This window comes from Drosophila ananassae, chromosome 3L (genome assembly GCF_017639315.1).
Source record: "Drosophila ananassae strain 14024-0371.13 chromosome 3L, ASM1763931v2, whole genome shotgun sequence".
Lineage (NCBI taxonomy): Eukaryota > Metazoa > Arthropoda > Insecta > Diptera > Drosophilidae > Drosophila > Drosophila ananassae.
The window spans coordinates 18562682-18588089 of record NC_057929.1 but is presented as its reverse complement, the minus strand read 5'-3'; the positions used below and the strand labels follow the sequence as shown (position 1 = coordinate 18588089).

Genomic DNA, 25408 nt, shown 5'->3' with positions numbered 1-25408 from the left:
TCGCGGCGGTTGACAAAGATGAAAGGACCCGTCTCAGATATGGTGTCTTTATTATTCGGTTGTCAACCCAGAACTGACTAACTTAAGAAAAAAGCTTAATCCAAAACCTAATTCGCACAGATCACGGCCGCCGACCAGCGCCCGTCGTAAGACTTCGTGTGCCGTCCGTCGTCCGCTCTAAGCTCAGATCACCGGTGCATTGTTAACTTAGATATCAGCTAATGGGCAAATACGAACTCGTATTAACTCGTATTAGGGGCTCCTCCGTTGTTTACAGTAAAGGTTCAGGGCGAAATTTCAGTGGTATACCTTCCCTAGGCCTGGACAATACTTGTGCTGGCCAAATCGGGCAGCCTTATCGGTTTCCTGTGTGCGATGACACCATCGCAGACACTTTGTTTTCGCGATTTAGGCTGTCAGTGGAAGTTTTCGGCCTGAAAATTCAGTGCAAATAAGTTTCTGTTGCTAGCCCCGTTCCTGGCTAATTAAAGCACTATCTGTGGGCGGTCGTATTTTTCCCTGGTATCTCTGGAATTGAGTTGTCATTGGCGAATGTTAGTTGCCGCGACCGGCTGAAGCCTACGCACTTTAATGGAGGATTCGCGAGGCTTCCTAATAATTCCCACCAGAAGCACACCAAAATTTTACTGTAAAAATTATTATTGGCATTTATTACACAATATTATGGCATTTAAATGTAACTTTAAAGTAATTACTATGACTTGAGTGTGTTTGTTTTATTTGATTTTCACGGAGTACAGGTGCGAAGACAAATGAATTCAGTTGTGATGTGGATATGAACACGATTATTGATATATATGGAAGTATAGAGTTTGCCAAAGTTGCCAAGCTCAGAAGATCTTTCAAAACAACGGGTCGTCATTGACTTGGGGCAGCTGAGGGTCCGAGGACTCCGGAGCAGCCTCTTGGGCCCAAGTGCAGTCGTTTGTGTCGGCGTCTAATTTAGACGATTGCGAGATTGGTTGATGTTCATTGTGATGCGTATGAGGTGGTGATTTCGATGATCGGTTCTAGTTCGGTTCGCTCGTTTGCCTTGCTCTCTCCACAAAACCCTCCATGGTAGTTGATGGCAGTTCACCACATTGGCTACTCGCGTCCAGCTTCCTCCTCAGTGCGCTCAGGGCTGGGCCGTTCACGACTGCTTCGGGTGCTGGACGGGCGGCGGAGGCGCCGGAGTGAAGCACTTCAGCAGGAACGCCGTGTAGATGACGAAGGCCACCGCCAGGGCGATCAGGGCGTACATGAAGATGTTCAGCTCCGGCTGCCGGAATCGGTTCTTGCGCAGCCACTCGAGAACCTCGTCCTCCGAGAGGAGATCACCTGGGGGTGTCAAGTAAGAATTTGTGAGTAAAGTTGGCATGGTCCGTCGTGACGGCGACTTACCTCTATATATGCTGGGGAAGCGACGTCGGAAGTAGACCATTGCTGGCAGCTTGGTGACGCCCCATTTCTTGGCGTAGCGGGAGTCGGCCATCTTCACAAAGGTTATGTCCAGATTGTCGGTCTCACTGTCAATGTTCTCGAGCTTCTCCAGGGCTGCAGTGCTGTCCGGCTGGTTGTGTTCATCTGGCGAAAGGTAAGTAGTTCCCGAATAATAAACTTTCAACAATGAGTGTCTCTGACTTACAGAAGAACACGGAAATGAACTCATTCTCTTCGAGCAGTTTGTCCAGCATCTTGCGGTTGACTTCTTCGATCTCGTTTTTGATTTCGAAAACGTCCTGGGAGGTCAGCCAGGTGATCACCTTGTCGTGCTGATGCATGTCTCCGTCATACAGGACGGGAACTTGTTTTCTAAAATAAGCAAACATTGAAAACTGTGCGAGGAACTCCGGCGGGAAGACCTTACCGGAAGTAAACCAGGGACGGTATATTGACAATTTCGTATTTCTTGGCCGCCTCCATGCTAGCTATCTTCACAAAGTCTATGCCAAACATATCGGCTTCGCCATCGATCTCCTCGAGCTCCTCCAAGATCTCCTCGCATTCCGCGCAGTCGTCGTCGTCTGAAACAAAAATTGGCCGTTAATGGTCTTCGATCCAAGTAGGGCTCCAAGTAGGACCTACAGAAGAACACCACCAACAGGGTGGACTCGGCCATCAGCCTGTCCAGCATGCGCTCGTTCACCTCCTCGATTTCATCGGCCAGCTCCCGGTTGTCATCATCGATGAGCCACTCCAGGACGGACTGTTCGTTCTGGAGGTCGCCCTCAAAGAGCAATGGATTGCCGTTGCTGCAGAATGGAATGGCTTATGAAAAGAACTAATTTCTAGAGCTTTATACTCACCGGAAGTAAACCAGAGCTGGGAAGGTCTTGATCGAGTATCGTTTCGCCAGCTGCGGGTCCTGGATTTTGACCATGTGGATGCCGAACACATCGCATTCGTCGTCGATCAGTTCGAGGCCCTCGAGGATCTGGTCGCAGATGTTGCAGTTGATTTTGTCTGCCGGGATTAAGAACTCAGAGCGGTTAGTCAGAGCGACAATGGGGGTCTACGGATTTAGTGGCAAGCTAAACAACAGGATAGCGGTGGTGTGAGATGCCAAGAAAACGCCGTAAAATAAGGTATTCGCGTCCAAACTAAATTAAACTGCCTGGCAATGATTAGGCGGCGAGGAACAGCGAACTAGGTGTCCAATTTAGTTTGGTCGTAATACGGTGTAAGCCTGGTTTAGTGCAGTTCTGGTTAGGGCTCAGTCCAACATGCGCAGCCTGAGCCTGGAGCTGGTAAAATTGCGCACACGGAATACGGAAGGAATACCTTGTTTTTCGATACGTTTTCTTTTACGTGAGATGTAGCTTTGAACGAATTGGCTGGATGGGTGTTTTGAGGTGGCGGTCAGGTTGCTTTCTTTGAGACTGGAGGGGGAGCAGAAACTGCGGCAGAAGGCTGGCTGCTTTCCCTTCCGCTCAGGCGGCACTGAGGGCGGTTCAGTGGGGATTGCGGATTCGGATTCGGATTCGGATTCGTATTTGGTTCGAGTCACGTATGAGTTTTGTGGATTGTGTTCAATGCAGTTGTGGTGGGGCGGGGAAACAACACAATGTGATTATGGGAGTGGAAACAGTGGTCAGGTCGATCCGACCAGCGACTGGCATGGGGCTACTCACAGAAGTACACGGCCAGGTACTGCGTCTCCTCTACCATGGTCTCCAGCATTTGGCGCGTGATGAGCTCGATGCGGTCCTCGGTCTTCTGGGTGATCAGCCACTGCAGCACCTCCTCTTCCTCGCTGAGCTCGCCTGAAAGAGAGAAGCGGTCTGAGACAGCTGGATCGGAGAAGATTTAGGGGCCATCTCGTACCCTCGAACACGTTGGGTATTCCTCCCTCGAAGTAGACCAGCGCCGGGTACTCGTGGACGCCATAGCCGTCGGCCACGGAGAAGTCCCTGGTCTTCACGAAGGTGATGCCGTGCTTGTCGCAGTCGTCGTCTATGTTCTCCAGCTCCTCCAGGACCTTGGTGCACTGCTCGCAGCCGTCCGCATCTGGATGTCGAAATCGGGGCGGGGGAGAGTACACTTTACTGAATGGGCACTGTACAGGGGAAGGGCATGTCGGGGAACTACGGCAAGCACTATTCAAGAACTAAACTTACGCAATACACATACAAAGCAGACAACTAAACAAACACTGGGTCCATGCGATGCACAGTTTATGAACTCATGATCATAGGTTGTCCTTGGAGACAAGGTATCAGTGCTTCCAGTTCATAAACCCCATCGCATAGACCAAGTTAAAGGGATAACATCTAGGGGATCACAGCTTAATTTGAAGTTTGAAGAAATGGGGTTTCGGGTGCGAGACAGACAGAAGATAGAAAGAGCCAGAGCGACAGTGAGAAAGAGACAGACAGAGAGTTTCGGTTCTGATTCAAGATGGCGCTACAGTGGGTACAAAATGTATGTTCGCTAGAGTTTTTGGTGGGGTGGTGATGCGTGTGGTTGTGGATTCTGGTGGTGCTGGGTTGCATGGTAAACATTCTCGGACTCATTCCAGGTTGACGAGCTCAATGCAGAAAGGTGCGCTACCATCTTCGTGTTTGCCGGCCGATGCCTCCGGTGGAGCAGCTGCGTCTGCAGCCGCTGGCGCCTCCCCAGCGCCCGGCGACCCGTCCAGCGCCCCGCCAGCGGCCGCCTCGGAAGGATCTACCTCGCTGCCGAAGGCGGCAGCCGCACCGGCGGCTCCACCCTCCTGCTGGTGCTGCTCACGTTCCTTTTTCATCCGCGCCTTGCGCGCCGCTTTCGAATTGCAAATGTCGCACTTTGTCTTGTTCCCTATGTTTGGGTTTCGATTGTGTTCGGTTCGGTTTGATATTTTAGAGAGCAGAGTCGCAGATAGAAATATAAATAAAGTCTTGATTGGTTAGATACACAGAGCGCTAATTAGGCTTAATCTAGAGTGACTTCTCACTGGTTAACTACAAATACACACAGCCTGCTGCAAACTTTTTGCGCAAAAGCGTGACTCTCAATGCCATACAGTACCTCCTCGACAAGTTGAACACAGTGTTAAATAGACAATCAATGAGATTTAACAAAAATCAGACAACAGAGATTATTTATTACGAAAACACTCGTTCCATTCTATGCTATTTAATTTGAAATTAGAAACAGAGTTTTTAAAAATGTCGGAGTTTCATAGTGCCATATGGAAATAAAAAGGACATTTTCACTCAAACGGACAAAAGATACACAAAGTTTGCCTTACTGATGAAGGATATGAGTATCCAGTTAGCTCTGAGATGCTTCCTTAGTAACTTCTTAGAACACAACTATTGAATCCATCACATTCTTTAAAAAACATGTATGATACGACTAAAAAGGCATATTTAACTAGAAAACAGAAAATTGTACATGGTACTTTGTATGGATTGAAGTCACCAAACCGATTGCAGCATTGAATACCTTAAACCTCGCATAGTTTATAAAGAATATCGTCGGTTAGGTTAGTTATCATCGGAGACCTCTCCTTGCTGGAAACTTACAGAAGTACACGGCTATGGAGCCGGACTCTTCAATCAATTGAACGAGCCTCTCGCCTTCGAGATCTTCGATGACATCTCCACTTGGATCCTTTTGCGTGATCAACCAAGTGAGGATCTGTTCTTCTTCGTAAAGATCACCTGGAAGCAATTGGAGCCCAAATTAGGAATCGACCACTTCAGGATGTGATAGAAGCCATACCGGCGTAGATGACTGGCTCCTTGGATGTGGGCTTGAAGAAGACAATGGCCGGCAGGGCGAAGACGCCGTACTCCTTGGCCATTTGCTTGTCGTCGATCTTCACGAAGTCAATGCCAGCCTTGTCGGCCTCATCGTCAATGTGCTCCACCTCGGCCAGGACCCGAGGACACTGCTTGCACTCGTCGCTATCTGGTGGGCAGAGATGCGACATAAGGATTAGGATAAGCCTGTGAATCGCCCCCCAAGCTGAACCTACAGAATATCACCGCCACGTAGTCCGAGTTCTTGCGAATCTTCTCGAACATCTTGCGGTTGACCTGCTCGATGTGATCGGTCATCTCCATGTTGGCCGGACTGGTCAGCCAGTCGAGGACCTCCTCCTCGTCGTCTATGTCCCCGTCGTAGTTGATGTACTTGCCCTTGCGGAAGTAGGTCAGGCCTGGCGGGTTCCTGAATCCGTACTTCTTGGCCATCAGCTTGTCGTGCATCTTTACAATATAAATGCCATATTCGGCAGCCTCATCGTCGATTAGTTCGATGTGCCGCAGCACTCGCGGCGAGTCGGGATCGTCCTCCTTGTCTGAAAGTAAATGGGATGATCGATCGCATTAATCGCCTGCAGTCGTGTAGACCTGAGCTCAGTTGGCTGGAGTTGTTTGGGCAGTTACAGTTTTTAGTGGGCGCGAATTATAGATATAGATAAATGTGTAGTTCCTAGATTCCTTAGCCTTTACCTACTGGGTGTGTGCCGGCCAAATATACTTACAAAATACAACCGCTAAAAAGTCTTTGGTGCCTATATACTCGAAGAGTTGGTCCCGATCGATAAGTTGAATGCTTTGGTCGGCCTTCTGTTCCAGGATCCAGTTGAAGACGTCCTCGTTGCTGGCAATGTTTCCTGATTTAAAATGGAAGCATGGGAGTATATTAACATATGTTTGGGCTATAAAATTCAGTATTTAATCCATTTTCTGTCACATACCTGGTGGCTGCAGTTTGTCAATCAATCAAGTTGAAGGCTAGAGTAAAAAAGGACTTTATATTGAGACCCAAGAACCCAAACATCTACAATTGTCATTTGGGATCACTAGGCATTTTCTTAAAAGCTATCGGTTTTATTCAGTTTCATTTGTTTGAAATTATTCAAGTTGGTTTGTTATTCAAGTATTTCAAATAAGAGAACCTATTTTGTTTGATTTTTCCGGTTTTATTGCATATTTTTACATATTATTTGTCGGGTTTTAGTTTTACAAAAATTGATTCGTTTATATATGAGTTTGTTGCTTACATTCTGACAATATTCAGGTTGAAAATCGTTTGACAAAAATACATTCGAAGATCTTGACTTAACAGCTGCTGTTCAACAAAAAATTGTTACATAAATGTTGGATTTAGTTACAGTGGGGTGCGCGGAGTAATAGACTTTAGCTTAGAAGAGATAGGCGATAAAGATATATATTCGATAAATTCGATACTTTGCAAATACCGATAACAAAAACAACGGCGAGCGACACCGGATGCCGCTCCCAAAAGAAAACAAATGAAACAACATGGCGAGATATATTGTATGCGAGGCCATTGTTCAGCGAGAAATCTATAGTTTGAGTTTTCTTCTTAAACTTACAACAAATTTCCAAGGTGTGTGGCAGGCACACCCTGGTGGCATATTGACAAAAAGATCTTTCTACAAAATATATTGACTATGGGCTCCTGGTTGCTATTGGAGGCGGCAAGAAAACAGTTCAAAGCTCTCATCGTTTAACGATATCGTTAAAATAGTTACAGTAAAACAGTAAAGTTATTGCACTGCCAAGTGTAAATTGTTTCAAAAAATATTTGATCCGCTGGTTCGTGTCGTTCCTTGGCTCCTTGGCTCCTTGGCTCTTGTGTAAATTAGACTAACTACATAATATAATTGTGTGTATATTTCGACAAAAAGAAGTAGTATCAAAAAGTGTACGCTCTTGTTATTGACAACAGACAGTGGCTGATCGACTTGTTAATAACAATAACAAAATGGCTAACAGCTGGCTAACATACAGGTAAATATACAGGTGAAAGTTCTCAGAAGTTGAAAGTTTGTTGTTGGAGTAATTGCTTTTAGTTTGAACAAAGTTTGTTGAAATCCGTTGGCAAAATGCAACTAAGAATTAGTTTAGTTTAGTTATAGATCCCTCTCGAAAATAGTTTAGGCGAAAATATCAACAATTTTAAGTTAGTATTTAAGTATGCTTTCCTCTTCGTTAATATTATAGTTTTTTTATAGATTGATGTTTTTTTGATTTATTTGTGATTTGATTTTTGAATTATGGTATTGAGTTGCGTGTGATGCTTCTGCTATCGGTTGATCTTCTCAACGTGGAACAACGAGCTGGTCTAGTTTTGTGGCTAAGAAAGGATGGACAATGATCGGGCACCGAGGATGTATAAGTACAAGTACTGACACACTTTTCGCGGTTAGTGAGGGAGGTCGGACCCCATACTTATATACACACAGCCATACAAGTTCGGTTATTCAGTTGGTTCTTGTCATAGGTGTTGTCTTTTGCAGTCACACAGAGATGTTGTACATCTACTAATAGAGACCTGTCATTGAAGGTTCTTTTAAGATGGTTGTTATACAGGCTTGAGTTGGTATTTGGTTTGATTTGGTTTGGTTTGGTTTGGTAGTTTATCGGTTGACAACAGTGCGTATGCGTGCTACGAGTACTTAGTATGGCATATCATTCAATCATACAATCACTATCTAACTGGCTGTGGCTTAGCCCCACACTCAGTTAAACTGTTGCCTTACTCCCACAGAGAGATATCCTGAAAAACGAGGTCATACAAATTTTTTAGTCGATTTTGGAAAAAATTAATGCCTGCAAGACACAAAGAGAAAGAAAAGAGAAGAGAAATGAACAAACAAAGTATCGACCAAATTGTGCGAGTGTCGTTTAGTGTCTGATTATGGGCACGACAGTAGCAATTAGGACAATGAGCGTGGGACAGGACAATGAATTTGGCTGGCTTTCGGATGTGTCGGATCTGTGTCTTGGCTTGTTTCTACTGATACTGAATGACTTTGGAGCACCAACTACGTACCGGTTTTGACATTCAGCTTGCCGGACTTCTTCGACGACTTCTGCTTGACTTCGACCTCGTCGTCGTTGTCCTGGACCTTGTTCAGGGGCTTCTTGCCAGCCTGCGGCTTGTTGCTTCCTCCGCGCTTGTTGGCGTACGAGACCTTAACCAGGGGCTTATCCTCGTCGTCGTCATCGTCGTCCTCGTCGTCGTTGTCCTGGGAGCGCTTTGCCTGCTTCTTGCTGACCACCGGCTTGGTGCTGGTGGTGGACTTAGCCGCGGAGGAGGAGGAGGATGCCGAAGCGAACTGGAAGTTACCGCCCTGGGAACGCTTGCCCTGCTCGCCGTCGCTGTGTCCGATGCGCTGGGCCGTCATCTTAGGAACTTTCGTTGACTTCTCCAATTTGGTTGGACAGCATTGGAATGGTTTGTAATCGTTGGGCACATAATTGTTACCGCGCTTAGCTGAATGGCCGTCATGACCCAATCCAACATAGAAACATTCGTCATCTGTGTGAGCAAACAAACAAAAACATTTTGTCAGATTGTTTAGTTTTATAAGAATTGATGTTTTATTTTTTGGTTCAATAACAACAGAAGGTTCATTACGATAAGTATCAAAAACAAAAAACTAAAAAAAAACTAAACAAGAGTGCATCATAGAAGGCGAGAAGAAGGATCAAAAGTCCCTAGTGGGCTTTCAATACTTGGCTTCAAGGCCTCTCTCTGGTAGAAACCATAAAGAAAGATAAAGAGCAGTTAGTACGATTTTCGGATTCGATTCGGTTTTCATTATTTCATTATTTCAGACTTGAAAGATAAGATTCTTGTTTGTTCTAAAGTAAAAAGCGTGCTTTATGAATGGAAGATTTTGTAACATTACTTCGTATTTAATTTAGGTTGTATATCAAAACTAATAACTGACAAAATGCTTTTGATGCTGACTGTACAAGTTTCAGATTTTGATATTTTTTTCCGTTTTCTTTTCTCGTTCACTGTATTTCACATTTCTTAGTTTCGGTATCGGTATTTGTTGTTGTTCGTATACTATACTTAAATATTTTCTAGGGCACAGCGGGATCGATATTAATTATTATAATTAAACAAACATAACGATTACTTAAAGTATTATGAGAAAATAATAATAAATCAAACAAAATAGGTATTAACACATTTTTCGAATCACTTTCGAAATAATTATGTCTTCCGGAATACAAAAAAAATCTCAATTATTTTGAATAAATAATTACAAACATTGTGTCAGCTATGATTTGAATTTTAATTCATCGATTCTGTCTTTTATTAGGTACCATAGACTTTGAAACTAAGAACTAATTTGGCGAAAGCTTCGGGTTTGGGGGTATTAACATAGACGGGGTTTGGATGGATTTTTCGGGGCCCAATTGCATGTGTCCTGACATGAGAAGTGCTTTAACACAGAAGCTATGCGAAAGCATCGACTACGACATAGAGTACTAAATGGAGAAAATGGGGTGGTTACCTTGGTTAAATGCATTTCTGTCTGAATTCGATCTCCCCAAGTCTGTAGATAGACAATGAAATTACTATAATCGAAGTTATCGAGTGTGTCGCGCTTTGGAGAGTGTGCGTGGGGGAGGAGGAACGCTCGGGAGGGATTCAAGTTGGGTGGACACAACAATCAACTGATTCAGTTAGTGCGTCAATGGCAACTCACATTCAGGTATTACCTATTTCATCTATAAGCCGACCAGAGCAAAGGTCAGCCAGGCGATGTATCGTTCGACCCTTGGCTGTGTGCCTATATTTTGGTTTGCTTTTTGGATCTTCTTCGTCTTCCTCATCGTCGTCATTATCATTATCGTTGTCTTCGTCTTCGTCGTTGTCATTGTCATTGTCATTATCATCCTCGTTGTCATTGTCGTCGTCATCGTTATCGTCATTATCACCCCTACCGTTATTAGTGTCGTCATCATCTTCTTTATCATCTTCAATACCCTCGTCCTCGTCCTCGTCCTCATCATCTTTGCCGTTATCCCCATCGTTTTCATCATCTTCATCTTCGTCCTCATTATCTTCCTCATCCTCATCCTCGTCTTCATCGTCATTTCCATTCCCTTCATCTTCATCTTCGTCTTCATTGTCATCTCCATTATCCTGATCTTCATTTTCGTCATCCTCCTCATCATCATCGTCGTTACCGTTATCCCCATCCTCATCTCCATTTTCTTCATCCCCATCTTCATCATCATCGTCTTCATTATCTTCATCATCATCTTCATCTTCATTATCTTCATCTTCGTCACCCCCTTCGTCATCGTTCTCATCTTCATCATCATTGTCCTCTTCGTCATCATTTTTATTATCGTCCTCGTCCTCATTATCATCGTCATTCCCGTTATCGTCATCTTCATCCCCATCCTCATCGTTGTCCTCTTCGTCTTCATCATTTTCTTCCTCATCATCGTCTTCATTATCCTCGTCTTCCTCGTCATCATTATCATTGTCGTTATCCCCATCCCCATCCTCATCTTCCTCATCATCCTCATCTTCTTCGTTCACAATGTCCTCATCTTCTTCATTATCCTCGTCCCCATCCTCATCCTCATCCCCATCCCCATCCCCGTCGTCATCATCGTTATCTTCGTCATCGTCCTCGTCCTCTTCGATGTCCCGTCTTCTCTTCTGCAGTCTCTCTTTTCGAATCGAGCTCTGCAGTCGCTTCAGTCTCTCCCTCTTATCTTCGTCGCTCTCTTTGGGATAGCGCAATTTAACAATTTTTTCATCTCCATCGTCATCATTGCCTACATTGGAAAGTTGCATTATGTTTTGAATTCTTACAATTCGCAATAAACGAGGAGATGGAATCGGGTGCATCCACGGTTGGGACTAATGAAACCACATTTTCTATTTTCTATTTTTTTTTTTTTGGCTCAACTTATTGGTAGCGAAAGTTTGGCTAATGAGCGTGAGTTAGGAAGCAGAAACACATTGGAAACAAGAACGCTTACTCTTTTGATTGATTAACCACTGCAGCACACGGTTTTCGTTTTTGAGATTACCTGGAGGACCAGAAAATACAGTAATACATTGGCGCTTTCATTCAAAATTCGGGATTCGGGATGCAACTCACCGTCATACATGATCGGGACGCCAGTCTCGTAGTAGACCAAAGCTGGGAATGCGAAAATACCAATTTCGTGGGCCAGTTTCACGTCATTCGACTTCACGAATTGGATTCCATGCTTGTCGGTGTCATCGTCGATGTTCTCCAGCTCCTCCAAAATATCGGAGCAGGATTCGCACTCGTCATCATCTAGGGGAAGGATTAATTAGGGTCCTATTCTGATAGCAGCTAACAATTCTCTTACAGAAGAAGACAGCCAAGTGCTCCACGTCGTTGATCAGGACTTGGAGGGTCTTCCTATCGACCGACTCAATGACATCGGCAGTGGACTCGTGCAAATCAATGACCCACTCCAGAATTTCCTCTTCCTTCATCAGGTCACCTAGAGATGGAGGAGAACTCGGTAAATGAGGGATAAGTTCGGAGCGAAGCCCCCCGGGCATTACCGGTATAAATTGTCCTAAACTTATGTCTATAAAATGCAAGCGCCGGCAGACCGGGCAGGTCGTATTCCTTATCAATATCGTCGTCGGATGTCTTTACGAAGTCAATGTCTTTTTCCTCGCACTCGTCGTCGATGTTCTCCAGCTCGTTCAGGATCTTCTGGGCCTTCTTGTCGCCCTCAGCATCTGCGATACAGAAATCGAAATATTGTTAGTTGAACTTAGAACATTCGTCCAATCTTACAGAAGAACACGACAACGTGATCGTTTTCGGCCAAAATCTTATCCAGCATCTTGACGTTGACCTCCTCGATCTTGCCGGGAATCTCGAGGGTTTCGTCATCGGTGATCCAGGCCAACACTTCATCCTCATCGTCGAGGTCTCCGGTGAAGTGCAGTGGGTCGCGGTTCCGGAAGAACACCAGGCGAGGGTAGGTCTTGACGTTGTACTTCTTGGCGACGCCAGTGTCCTCGGTGGTGACAAAAATAATGCCAGCCTCGTCCAGCTCGTCATCGATGCTTTCCAGGGCGTTGAGAGTGTGGTCGCAGGTCTCACCGGGCTCGCAGGGGCCAGTGAAGAAGACAACAACGTACTCGTGCTCGTTGATCAGGTTGACTAGGATTTCGTCGGTGACCTCCTCGATGGTGGCCGTTTTCTTCTGGACCAGCAGCCACTCGAGCACCTCGTCCTCGTTCATCAGATCGCCTTCGTAAAGGGCCGGGATCTTGTTTTCGAAGTATATGAGAGCGGGCAAGTGGTCCAGACCGTACTCCTTGGCCTCGGCGGCGTTGTCGATGCGCACAATGACGATGCCTTCCTTCTCCAACTCATCGTCAATGTTCTCCAGTTCGTTGAGAATGCGCATGTCCTGCTTATCGTCCTTGTCGTCTGAGGGCGAAAAGGAAACCATTACATGAGAAATCCGAAGCCTAAGACACTTTATTAACTCACAGAAGATGACCGCCAAGTGCTCGGTGTTCTCAACCAGCTTGTCCTTCATCTCATCGGTTACCTCGGGAATCTCGGAGTACCGCTTCTGATGCACCAGCCAGCCGAGCAGCTCATCCTCTTTCATCAGATCACCCTCGTAGATGTGTGGAATGCCACGTTCAAAGAGTACAATCGACGGTATCTCATCGATACCCCATTCTTTGGCCTCCTTGTCATCATCGATCTTGACAAAGGCAATATCGTTCTGATCGCACTCGTCGTCAATGTTTTCCAATTCTGCGAGGATTTTCTGTGATTTCTTTTGGTCTTTGTCGTCTGTGGAGAGGTTTTTGGAATATTATTATAGAATCTCAAAGAATTTGCTTTTATCTATTGGATCTAAATGGAATTCTGGCTCTACTTGAACTTCTAAACTCTACTACTCTATCTTCACCGGGATCTACTTCTTCTGGGTTTAGTTTTGGTTGATTAGTTTTGAAAGCGCATTTGAAAATTAATTCTTTAAAGCAAGTCGAGCAGCCGGCAGATTGTTACAACTATAGACACTCAAACACATCCCAGAGATACAACAGAAAGTCGATTATACAGTATCTACAGAAATGAAGGTCAATAAGGTGCCCGTGGGTCCCGGCACAAAGCTTTGGATGCGGGGGCCTGAAATCACTTACAGAAAAGAACAGCAACGTGGGGCATTTTCTCAATGATCAAGTCCAACATTTCGTCGGTAATGTCCTCGATCTGATCGGAACTGGTTTGGTCTGTGAGCCACTTGAGCAGCTTCTCCTCGTCCTCCAGATTGCCCTCGTATATGGTTGGAATGCCTTTCTCAAAGTATATCAGTTTAGGAACTTTATTGATGCCGTATTCGACGGCCTCCTCCGGATTATCGATTTTCACGAAAGTAATGCCCAGGGCATCGCACTCGTCGTCGATGTTCTCGAGCTCTTCGAGCACTTTCTGAGACTTCTTGTCGTTGTTGTCGTCTGGAAAACAGCGGGTGAGCAAAATGGAGGCGACTGCTTAGGCTCTACGGGTAACAAATGCAAACAAATATTTACAGAACAGCACCGCGATAACGCGTCCCTCTTTGATCATTGTGTCGAGCATTTCGTCGGTGACATCCTCGATCTCATCTCGTTCCAACTGCCCCAACAGCCACTTGAGAATCTGCTCCTCGTCCATGAGATCGCCGTCGTAGACGTTTGGAATTTCTTTTTCAAAGTAAACAATGGCCGGAATCTGCAGATCGAATAATATGCGTGAATTCGTTTCTAGGATTCGCGATTCGCGATTCTCGCCTTGGTCGTACCGAGTCGATTCCGTAATCAGATGCCGCCTTGGCATCATCAATCTTCACAAACTGGATGCCATGCTTGTCGCAGTCGTCGTCTATCTGCTCCAGCTCCTCCAGCACGGTCATCGAGTCGTCGTTGCCATGATCATCTGTAGACGAATAGCCCCGTTACCACCGTTACCACAGCCCTGCCTCAAAACAACAACATCTACATACAGAAGAGCACCACCAGGTTGTCGATATTGCTAATCAGGGTCGAAAGCGTCTTCGAGGTGACGTCCTCGATCACATCGTCCTCGTCCCCCGTCGACTTGTTCTGCACCAACCACTCCAAGACGTCCTCCTCCCGCTGCAGTTCACCTGGAGTATGTATGACACGATATTAGCCACTGGAGAATATCCTTGGGCGGTGCAAGGGATTATGTCTGAGTCGATTATGTCGAGGTGTGGAGTGGAATTCGGTATGAGTGTGGTGTGGGTGTGGAATGGGTCGACTGGGTCTGCGGCAGTACCTTCGTATATGATTGGAGTCTGGTGGCGGTAGTAGACTAGTGCTGGCAGATTGCCCAGATTGTACTCGTCGGCCAGCGCCTCGTCGTGTATCTTCACGAATCCGATGCCCAGCTGGTCGGCCTCGTCGTCGATGTTCTCCAGTTCCTGCAAGGCCTTGGCGCACTTGCGGCATTGTTGCTTGTCTGGCGGTGGCGGTGGCGGTGGCGGCAGGTCGGCGGAATCAGGCATAGAATCAGGCAAACGGTAAATCATTAGACTCGACTGGCTCCGGGAGGCTCTTCGTATCGAGACCTCTTGGATAGCGAAGGGAGACAACAACTGTACAGTTACGGGTAAACAAAGGGACTTGGACACGGATCGGTAGTACGGACACGGCGGATGCTGCATGCTGCAGGGGTTAGGGCAGAGACATCTTAGTCAGAGTCAGAGTCAGAGGGAGGCAGAGTGCATGCAAAGGCCATGGAGTGCTTTCGGCAGCAGTGTTACCCAATCATTTCCCAGGCGATTCGTTTATTTACATCCCGATGTTTACGGCATCCCGATCGGTCTGCCTCCAACCTGTTGCAATGTGCTGGTCTTGGTGGGACCCCTCTCGGTCGGCGAGAGAATAGAAAACTAATGATCGAAAAGCTCTCTCCTTCCGACCTCCCATTTCTTCCCCAAGCTTTCTGCTCTCTGGCGAGCTTTCTCTCGACCTGGCTCTCGTCCGTGGCGTATACGTAATATTTCGAGGTGTGATACCGTTAGGTGGCGGTTAGGAAAAGAGTGTATTATTTCAAGAGTGTTACGTTATGCAGAGTGTTACGTTATGTAGAGTGTTACGTTATGGATTTTGGGACATCTTTGAAAGCTCTTCACTCTTTGTGAGGGACTGTCACCGCTACGGCGACAAGGCCAATGCCCACATCTGCCCATAATTTACCGCCCACTGTGCAAATCGAATGACTTTTTGGGCTGAAGTCCCGATTCTTGCGGCTTGAAGACGGCTCTCTCCACCGCAGACGGCAGACGGCAGACCGCCGACAGCCGACGGCCGACAGCGAATGTTGCACTTAACTAAAAATAGTGCAAGTCAGTCGGGGAAGAGCCACACACACGCACGCAGACAATTATGCCGCTATAATGCAACCGCAATGGGTCGGACATCGGGCACCCGTGCATTATATTATATAAAAGTGCATTTGGCCGCGGCATCTAAAGAACTGCCCATAACCATGTCTTGCCGGCTCGCGGCTCGCGCTAGAGGGTGCACTGAGTTGATGCATTGCTGTATGCAAAAGCAATTAAAAGTGCTGTCTGTCTGCGGCCCCCGCCCGTCGCCACGATTTCTATTGAGGGGGGTGGCGGAGTGTGGGGCAGCAATGGGCCAAAATCTCTTGTTTTGTCTCACCTACATGCTGTTTTGCGTGGCTGCAATAAAAAACCTTTTCACATGCCGTCTGCCTTTGATAAAAATACGAACGGATAGTGAGGCAGATACTACAGATACACATACATATGTATGAATATCACACATCCACCCATCCACGGTCCAAGATCCCCGATCTGCTGTATCTGATGGTACATGGGTTGCCCACTCTATAGTTAGTTGTTTCATTTCAGAATCAAGCAAAAATAACAGCGGCGAGAGAAGCGGCGAGAAAAGCGAAAAAAATCATTTTCTTGGCCGACCAACTGCTTGAGTTTCCTATTTTTAGCCCAAAAATTGTAGGTGGCTGTGTGGGAGAGAGATGGCCGACGGCTAACAGCTAACGGCTAACGGCAAATAAATAAATAAATAAAATCTCTATACTTTGTATCGTGTGTGTAGTCGCAAGAACATATACGTTATAATACGGCATTAAATTTATGATTTTCAATAGGCAGGTCCCTCCTTTGTTCCATAATTCGTCCAAGGCCAGAGGAGAATTCTTCTCCCTCTGCCCGCTTCTACATGGCTCACAGATCACAGACCCATCTGAGGGCAGATTAACCTCCGATTGTCCAAGATTGGGCCCAGGGAGGGCCGCCATGAGACAAAACATATTCTGGCGCCGAGCCCAGGCACTCGCTGGCTTCGGCCCGTTGTTGTAATGTTTATTATTATACGAATACGTAATATGTGCGCCCGCCTTAGTAAATAGTGACAGCGAAAATGTGGAATCTTGTTTGTTACCAAAAGCCTACTGAGCATTACTGCGTTCGGGCTAATTGCATTCTTCGCTCCTAGACAGGTCCCCCTCTATGTCCACCCCAGCGCCATAGCAACTTTTTTAGTCTTACGGGTTATATAGTTATATATACACACTGGATACATATTTACATATCGAGCCATGGGAACCATTGGGTCGGAATCTTTCGAGTGCTTTTATGGATTACTGGAACTGGGAAAATTATTTTGGAGGAGGTATTATTGTGGAGAAACAGGGCTCCCAACTGGGGCGGGATAAACTGGGGCAGGAGGCAAGGCGGAGGGTCCGGAAAAGAACTTACCCATCACCCTGGGCGGGCATGTTTCGTGATCTGGACCTGCAGTCGTTTGATAAAATATACAAGGCTTTGATCAATTTCGCGTATTCAGATATTCAGATATTGGTCTCAGACAGGGGACGAAATACCGCCGGAAGATATCGATAGAGATAAATAAAGTTAGGTTCTCCATAGTTGCTTGGTTAGTCACAAGATATAGACATACTTAAATAGTGATATAGTGAGAGATATAGACGTACGAGTAAGCACTAGATCGGCAGATTATACAGTAAAGATAGATATCATTGGTGGCTATACCTAGATCGAATGATTTTAGTCACAAGAGAGCTACACTGTTTGTGTTCGCTAAAAACTGCAACTGCTTGAAATAGAGTATCGTCAAGACAACCTCCGCCCCAGAACCGGGCGGAGTGTAGTTCGAACGTTAGAAGGAGTTAGGAGAGGGCCAGCTCACTTACAGAATAGCACGGCTACGAAGTCTGTGTCCTCGATGATCTTCTGCAGGATCTTGGCGTTCACCTCCTCGATGCGGTCGGGCAGGTCCATGGCCTCCAGCGACGTGAGGAAGTCGAGCACGCCCTCCTCGTCCATCAGATCGCCGTCGTAGATGATGGGCTCCTTCTCCCTGCGACGCCAGACGAGGAGTGAGTTCGGCGAGTTATGAGTATATGAGTGGGAGCAACCTACCTGAAATAGGTGAGCGCGGGGAAGTTCTTGATGCCATACTGCTTGGCCAGTCGTTTGTCGTTGATTTTCACAAAGTCCACTCCGAAGGAGTCTGTGTCATCGTCGATTTTTTCGAGTTCCGCTAAAACCTTATCACAGGTCACACAGCTGCGCGCATCTAGAGTGGAAGGAGCAAAGGGAGGACGGATTAGAATATATAGAATATAGCTTGGATGGGCAACCAGATCTAATAGAGATACCGACATCAATTGACAACCAGCAACTGCTGCGAGTGACGCCAGAGCGGAACCACATGAACAACCACATCCAAATCGCAGCCGCAGCCGCGGCAGAACCAAATGCCACAAAGATTATTCATTCGTATACTATACTAGAGGCAGGATGCATCATCGTCTGCCCAGAGCGAATTATGGCCGAATGAATGAATGAAGTGACAGCAGAGGCAGGCCAATTCGGCGCTATTAATGCAGCAGCAACTGCCAACAAATTTGCTAAAACTGCTAAATTAATTCATAAAATTCGCCCGCGGCCACTATTAGGGAAACGGATGGTACACCACACAAAAGAACTGCGTTTCCCAACGCTTTTCCTGGGCCATTAGTCCCCGCGAAGCAGCCCCGTTGAAAAATTCAATGGAATCCCCCGGGCATTGCACAATCCTCCCGAATAAGCACAATTGGTTTGTAATCAATGCTCGGAAATAAATCGAAAACTCAAGAGATCTCTATTTATCTTTTCCCGAATAGGCAGGAACAATAGACACGGAACAGATATAGGCATTACGCATTCGACTTGTATGGTAACTTCGGCAGGAAATTCGGTAATTTTGGCAAGTGTTTTCGCAACACACGGCAATAACATAAATAGCAGTTTCTCGAAACAACAAACAATACAATCGGCCCGCTGAGCGATTAAAATCAATTAAGATGCTGCATTATCTTTCATTTGATTACCTTGGGAATGAAATGAGCTGACATTTGCGTAGTCGTTCCATGATTCTAGGCTATTTTCCGAGCATTGGGTCTGAGGCCTTTGGATTTAAAATATTTTCATTGTCAACAATTATTTTTGGATTTGCCGCCACAGAATACACCGTACATATAGCCAGCCATGGGTGTATGGGTCGGTTTTCACATAGCGACGACTTGGAACATATTTGTCAAGACTTTTTCTTGTTTATTAACTTTGGCATTGGGGCACAATGCATCGGAGTCTCAACTAATTCATGGCAATTGCCAAAATTATTTATTGTGCTCAGCCATTAGCAGCCAATTTATGAGATTTTCTACATTTTTTGGGCTAAGCATTTTAATTAGACTAAATACTTCCCAAGAAAACATGGCTAAGTGATGTCCTATTAAAAGGTCACAAAGGCATGAGATTCAGGGAAGTAGAAATCGGGTCTGAGGCATGAGGCATGAGATTAAGGGATGTAGAAATCGGTCGGTAGTTTCCACCTGGAGTTGAATGAAAGTTCTTGGACGATGAAAGTGTGTTTGGTGCCAAAAAATGGCGACACGGCAAAAAACCATAGAAAAGAAAAACCAGCGCTGCCCCTAAATATACGACGAAAATTTCTCAATGTCAAGAGAGATTTCTCGATTCATATTAAATAAAAATAGATATAGTCGTGTATCTCGACTATACATACCCGCCACTTGAAGTAAAAGTTATTGGAAACAGTACTAGGCAGTACTTTGTGGCCTACTTTCTGGGGCTCGCAACGACAATTTCAAAATAATAAACTATTTTATTACTCCTTGTTCTGGTGGGAAATAATAGTTTTTAAATATCGATCAGCCCAATACGCCCTCGTACACCGATGGTGCCGGGTATTAAAAGAACACAAAGATAGGACACTAACCAAAAATACACGGGGAAAGAGGAAGGCAGCGCAGACTACTGGCAGCATGGCGAGGAAATTAAAAAAGAAAAAGAGAAAAAATTAACCCAATGAAAATCTCGGACATTTCGAGCAACGAATTTTTCACATATTTTCATTTGTATGTGAATTTTTAGAATTTTCACTAGCGAAAATTTATATAATATGGCTTCTGTTACTATTTCGAGTCCGGTCCGTCGTCCGCATTAAAAGCTTGATGCCCGGACCGGACCGGACCGGACCGGACCGGACCGTTACTTGCTAGCCGTTCCGGCTATCCCTAGCCCACGCATACATATGTATTCTCAGACACTCTCACACGGAAACTTACACCAGAAGACGGCAACATAATCCTTGTCAGCCAGGAGCTTTTCCAACTGCTTGGCATTCACCTCCTCGATGACGGCCTCCGGCTCCGGCGGGGCAGCTGGCTGCGATCCTTTCTTGTTGTTGTTGTTGTTAGCGCCATTTACATATCCGGGAAAACTCAGTGCCAGCAGAGCACACACAAGCAGCGTCAGAGTCTTGAGGCGAGTGAAAGTCATCTTTCGATTTCGACCCACTCAGTTACGGTTCTCTGGCTTCGGTACGGTTCTTCACTACGGTTCCTAGACCCTTAACTCGAACATGCGGCCGTGTGGTCTGCTATTTGGTTATAGGTATAGCTATATACGTTATAGGTCGTTCACGTCGTTTGGTACTTTTCGTTATTAAAAATTATATTCCTTTCAGAATCGGGCACTATTTTTAGTTGATAATGGTATTTCTTCTTTCGCAATTTATTTTATGTATAACAACTTTTGGTACACTGATACATATATGCGTTGTTCGTATTTATATTATACGGGCGAAAAATATATATAGGGTATATACATATGAGAAAATTAGAATATATGTGTATATTTATTCTTGCTTTCTGTGATTGAACGTTTTCCGCGGACTGTACTCTAGGTTTTCAGATTTTGTTCCACTCCGTGCAGAGGTCCGCTCGCAACTGACGGTATTCCGTGGAAGTCCGCTGCCATTCGGAGGCCTTCCCCGAGCTTTAGGGATCTTGAGTTTCGAACTTTTGTCCCCCAAAAAGCTCACCAAGCCAACAGCCGACAGCCGCACGGACCGATGCATGATCATGTGAGAAGTGTGGTGGAAAGTGCGTTGGCACGAGAGATTTTCCGAATTTTCACCTTTCTTCTCCGGTGCATTTCTCTCTGTTTATGCATTTTCACACTTGTGTTCGTACGTACACAATGATATATAATAATATATGTGCAATGGCCGGAGCTACGGTCGGTGGTATTACGAATCGCCCTATAAAAACAAACACGATTGAAAACCTCCCAGGGTCAGGTCAGATTCGGATAAATGCGATCTGGTAAGCAGCTTGGCTTGGTTATATAATATATATGTACATATTTAACCAATCCTCGAATATTATTTTTTTGTAAATCGCCAAAACCAAACAGGGGTATCACGGATAATGAAAGTATTTGTGTGAATATTTTTTGTAACAACGTCATATTGTATAAAACAGCCTCTTTTAGATTTAAATTCATATATTTCGAAAACTAAAAATATTCGTATAATAGTGCCTTCCGGTGCTGTAAATTGAGTATTATTTATTAAAGACTGCAATAGTGGCAATAAAATATACTCACGAAATTACTCTTTTCCTTACCTCCTTAGAGGTGGTTTACGCAGGAGGCCTACCGGTTCCTTATCCTGCGAGCGAACCCTTCTGGGGTTCTCCTACCAACAAAATAATACAAACAATAAATAAATAAGAATATAAATTAATGTAATCAAGGAAAATCAGATAAATCAAAGCGTAAGGCTGCATATTGTTTTGAAATTGAAAAAAAAAAACATAGATCCAAAGGGCTCTAATTACTCCCGATTTAAAGAATTTATGTTATTTTCTTCGCGACAACAGGGGAACAATATCATCCGGATGCATCTTATTTTAAAGCTTACTCACAGAATTCATCTCTCCTTGCAGCATCACTTTCCGTTGGATCGCCATTTTTTAAATTCTTCTTTTTGGTGGTGTTGAATTCTTTCCTTATACAATTTTTCCTTCACTGCGTTACACACTTTTGACCAAAATTATAATACCCTCTGCAAGGATATAAGAATACGTTCAGCACGTATAATGCATCAATGTGCTTATTATTGGCAACATCCATGAAATGGTTTGAGGAAGCAGAAAATATTGTTAAGAACGTTTCTGGTGATTTCGGAGGGCAGCTAAAAATAATTTTGATGCAGTTGTAAACATAAAAAACCAGACTTTCTGATAAATTCAAAATGTAAACCGTATTTTAAATTTTATTCCTGATTTTTTTAGAGCTTGGGTATGTGAAAAATAAAAATATTATTAAATATCAATATGCTGCAACGGTATCTTCTGATATTGAAAGAAACATTTTAGCGTAGAACATAGTTTTTTGAGAAAAACGCCAAAGCGTTTCAAGTAGCATCTGGAAAAAATTTGATCCTTTATTGAACCAAAATTACTTTAAATAAAAAGTATGTGTAAATAAAAATCAATCATATATTAATCTATTACTACTCCATCAAAAGCTTTTATTAAATATTTTGAGATGTGTTCGTCATTGGTATTTTTGTATCTTTTGCATATTTTGCATATACGGTGGCGAGCAAAATTGAGTGCATGTTCAGAACTCAGACTTTCGTCACCCACAAAATCATAACCACACAAGATAATCCCAAAATTTTTTTTTTGTTCATTATTTTATTCTTAATAAATTTTAAGCAAAAACAATCATGGCAGAGATAAATTCTAGGAGAATTACAAAAAAAAACGAAAAAAACCCGCTTAAACTTAATTTTGCACATAGGCACTTTTTTGTCAATTTTCGCTTTCTAACTTTTCTTATCAGCACAAATCGGCAAGATTCACCATTATTTTTGTTTTCTATTATTCTTAATGTTCGTAGCACAGATTAAAACGTGCTTCAGACTAAGCAGAGTGTAACTGAATTAGCTTGTAATTATAAATAAATTGTTCAAAATTTGCGAGCATAAAAATGCGAAAATTATCTGAAGATATTAAAAATAATGTAGTTAGCCTGACCGAGAATGGTTGTACATCACGTGTAATTTCCAAAAGGCTTGGTATAAGCCAATCGGCGGTAATCGCTGTTCAGAAGAGACGGAATGTGACTCCCAAAGCGCAAGTCGCAGGTCGCAAGAAATTATTGAAGGAGTCAGATGCTCGACTAATGATGTCGGAAATGAGGAAGAACAAGCTTCTAACTCCAAAGGATGCTTCCTTGGCTATAAACAAGAATGTTAGCGAATGGACAGCTAGAAGAGCGCTGCGAGACATTGGGTATATTGCAAGTGTGAAAAAAATCAAACCTGCATTATCCGTTAAAAATGTTAAAGCGCGATTGAAATTTGCAAGGGCACACAAAAATTGGACTGTGGACGATTGGAAACGAGTTGTCTGGTCTGACGAGTCCAAATTTTCAGTCCCATTTCAGTCCGACGGAAAGCAATATTGCTGGCGCAGACCCGGAGATCGTATCCAAAGACACCATGTAAAACAAACTGTAAAACATGGTGGTGGAAGTATTATGGTTTGGGGATGCTTCACGTGGTGGCATGTTGGCCCTCTACAGTTAATAGAAGGTATTATGCGGAAAGAGGACTACCTACAAATATTGCAGACCAATCTTCCCAATTTTATTGAAAAATGTGCTTATCCCGAAAAGGAAATTGTTTTTCAACAAGATGGGGATCCGAAGCACACGGCCAAAATTGTTAAGGAATGGATTGAAAAGCAACCTTTTAAATTAATGGAATGCAACAAAGTCCCGACCTCAATCCGATTGAAAATCTTTGGTCAATCGTGAAAAGACGGCTCGGGCAATACGAAGCAGCTCCATCAAACATGGGCATCCTTTGGGAGCGTGTTGAAGCTGAATGGAGACGTATTCCCAAAGATAAAATTTAAAATTTAGTAGAGAGCATGCCTAACCGTGTACAGGAAGTTATCTCAAATAAAAGTCTTTGGACATAATATTAATATTAATTTAATAATTAAGACATCTAGAAACGTGAATAATTGAGTTTATGCGGGTTTTTTTCGTTTTTTTTTGTAATTCTCCTAAAATTTATCTCTGCCATGATTGTTTTTGCTTAAAATTTATTAAGAATAAAATAATGAATATAAAACAAAAAAAATTTTAAGATTATCTTGTGTGGTTATGATTTTGTGGATGACGAAAGTCTGAGTTCTGAACATGCACTCAATTTTGCTCGCCACTTTATATTCATATTTTATGCAAATGCAAATAAAATGCATAAATCCACAAAAAATTAAAATATGCATATCGTCATTTATTTAAGTGTATATAACGTCGTCTCTACTCGAAGATGGCTTTCCCTTCTTCATTTCATTCATATTATTTTTATTTTGTCTATCCTACCAGAAAACTTTGACAATATATGTAAATAATTTTGAATATTCATTTATGTTACCGACTGTGGAGTTTTAAATATGCTTCCAAGATTAAATGTGACCATCACATCACAAAGTTTTGGTATTTACAAGTAGGCCTTGGGTTTACATTCTTCTTTGTTTAGGCGAAAATTGAATCTTTGACGATATAAAAGGCCGACATCCCCTTACAAAAATCAGACGATTCAAGCATCTGATCTGAACAGACTTGAGCTCTCAAATTTTTAGTTATTTATTTAACTGGCCACTTTCTATAAGAGGTGAAAAACGCCGTGAAAAACTCTTTATTTAATGTTTTATTTTTTATTTATATTTTTTACCCTTGGGCCGTACTTGATGTTCGCAATCTGCCCTCTTGCTTTCTTCTTTTTTAATTTTTTTTAGTTTGTGTGCATGGGGATTGCTTACCCCCAAATTGCATCCAGAAACAATTGCATATTTAGTTAGTTAACCCCTCATTTCAATCTTTTGATTCGGTGGTCCGTATGTTTCATTTGCTGCTCCTGTAGCCGAGTTTTTGAGATTTTATCTTATATAATAAGATATATCTTATCTTCTTATTTTTACTTCTAATTTTTTTATTTCATTGATTATTTTTATGTTCTTACATGTGGGCTCTCCTGCTGCACCTCTGTTTTCCCTCTCTGGTAACTTTCAAATTTTTAATTTAGAATAATTTGTTTCAGAATAAGCAATTATTTAAAATGTGTGCATTTTATTTTCTTGTCATATGTAGGCTTTAATACAGGCCATAAAGCATTCGTCCCAAGTGTTCCACGCGCGCCGCGTTTTTCACTTATATTCAATTAGGATGTGGTTGTCCTCGTGAAGTAGTGAATGTACTGATTTACATTTGCGTGTATTGAATTATTTGATCACGATTCAATCATAAAAACGTGTGAATTGTGGAGGTTTTTAAAGTATCCCAGTATGGGCCAAACACACATTTGTGAACTTTTAAAAAAGGCAACCTATCGCCACTCTACCGGAAATATTAGGTTGATTGAACTCAATTTTTGTTTTGAGTCACCGTTTGAGACGAATCACCGTGCTCCGACCAAGATCTTTTACGCTTTATGTTGTCATATGTGATCATTTTTTCATCACCACTGACTAACCGATCTAGAAATGAGTCGAGTTTATTACGGTGCAACAAAGATTCGCAGATTGATACACGGTCGAAAAGGTTTTTTTGGGATAACTCATGAGGCACCCATACATCGAGATTTTTTGTTAAATTGTTCGACTTTAAATGCCTATGGACGGTTTCCGTGCTTTGTTGCAGCTCCTCTGCGATGGTTC

General features: G+C 43.7%; 1 protein-coding gene and 1 long non-coding RNA gene across 21 annotated transcripts; one reads left to right on the top strand and one right to left on the bottom strand.

The window, feature by feature from the left end:
- Nucleotides 1-642: 642 nt before the first annotated feature.
- On the bottom strand, nucleotides 643-20647 carry LOC6496628. Of its 20 annotated transcripts, XM_001961257.4 has the most exons (27): nucleotides 19952-20647; nucleotides 17739-17895; nucleotides 17510-17676; nucleotides 17055-17090; nucleotides 14582-14764; nucleotides 14286-14429; nucleotides 14085-14218; nucleotides 13834-14014; nucleotides 13444-13758; nucleotides 12776-13090; nucleotides 12068-12712; nucleotides 11827-12009; nucleotides 11625-11762; nucleotides 11387-11569; nucleotides 5975-6106; nucleotides 5465-5788; nucleotides 5209-5397; nucleotides 5010-5147; nucleotides 4054-4299; nucleotides 3328-3510; nucleotides 3135-3266; nucleotides 2310-2466; nucleotides 2089-2255; nucleotides 1871-2027; nucleotides 1649-1815; nucleotides 1405-1587; nucleotides 643-1341 (listed from the first exon to the last, which is right to left on the bottom strand). In XM_001961257.4, exons 1-27 carry the CDS (start codon nucleotides 20163-20165, stop codon nucleotides 1154-1156), a joined length of 5358 nt encoding a protein of 1785 aa, XP_001961293.3. In that variant the 5' UTR covers nucleotides 20166-20647; the 3' UTR covers nucleotides 643-1153. The 20 variants fall into 20 exon arrangements, with proteins under 20 accessions (XP_001961293.3, XP_032311566.1, XP_032311565.1 ...); XM_032455675.2 differs by lacking the exon at nucleotides 4054-4299; XM_032455674.2 differs by lacking the exon at nucleotides 17055-17090.
- LOC116656222 lies at nucleotides 17902-18659 on the top strand. The gene is made up of 2 exons (XR_004311217.1): nucleotides 17902-18417; nucleotides 18485-18659. It is a non-coding gene; the product is annotated as an uncharacterized LOC116656222 (long non-coding RNA).
- Nucleotides 20648-25408: the final 4761 nt, after the last annotated feature.

Bases quoted from the DNA above. Each gene is read 5' to 3' on its own strand.
- LOC6496628 (XM_001961257.4), bottom strand. From the start codon at position 20,165: ATGACTTTCACTCGCCTCAAGACTCTGACGCTGCTTGTGTGTGCTCTG. The intron at 2,256-2,309 runs GTGAGTATAAAG...TCCATTCTGCAG, and splicing joins CCAGCTCTGGTTTACTTCCG to CAACGGCAATCCATTGCTCT. The intron at 2,028-2,088 runs GTAGGTCCTACT...TTTTTGTTTCAG, and splicing joins CCTGTTGGTGGTGTTCTTCT to ACGACGACGACTGCGCGGAA.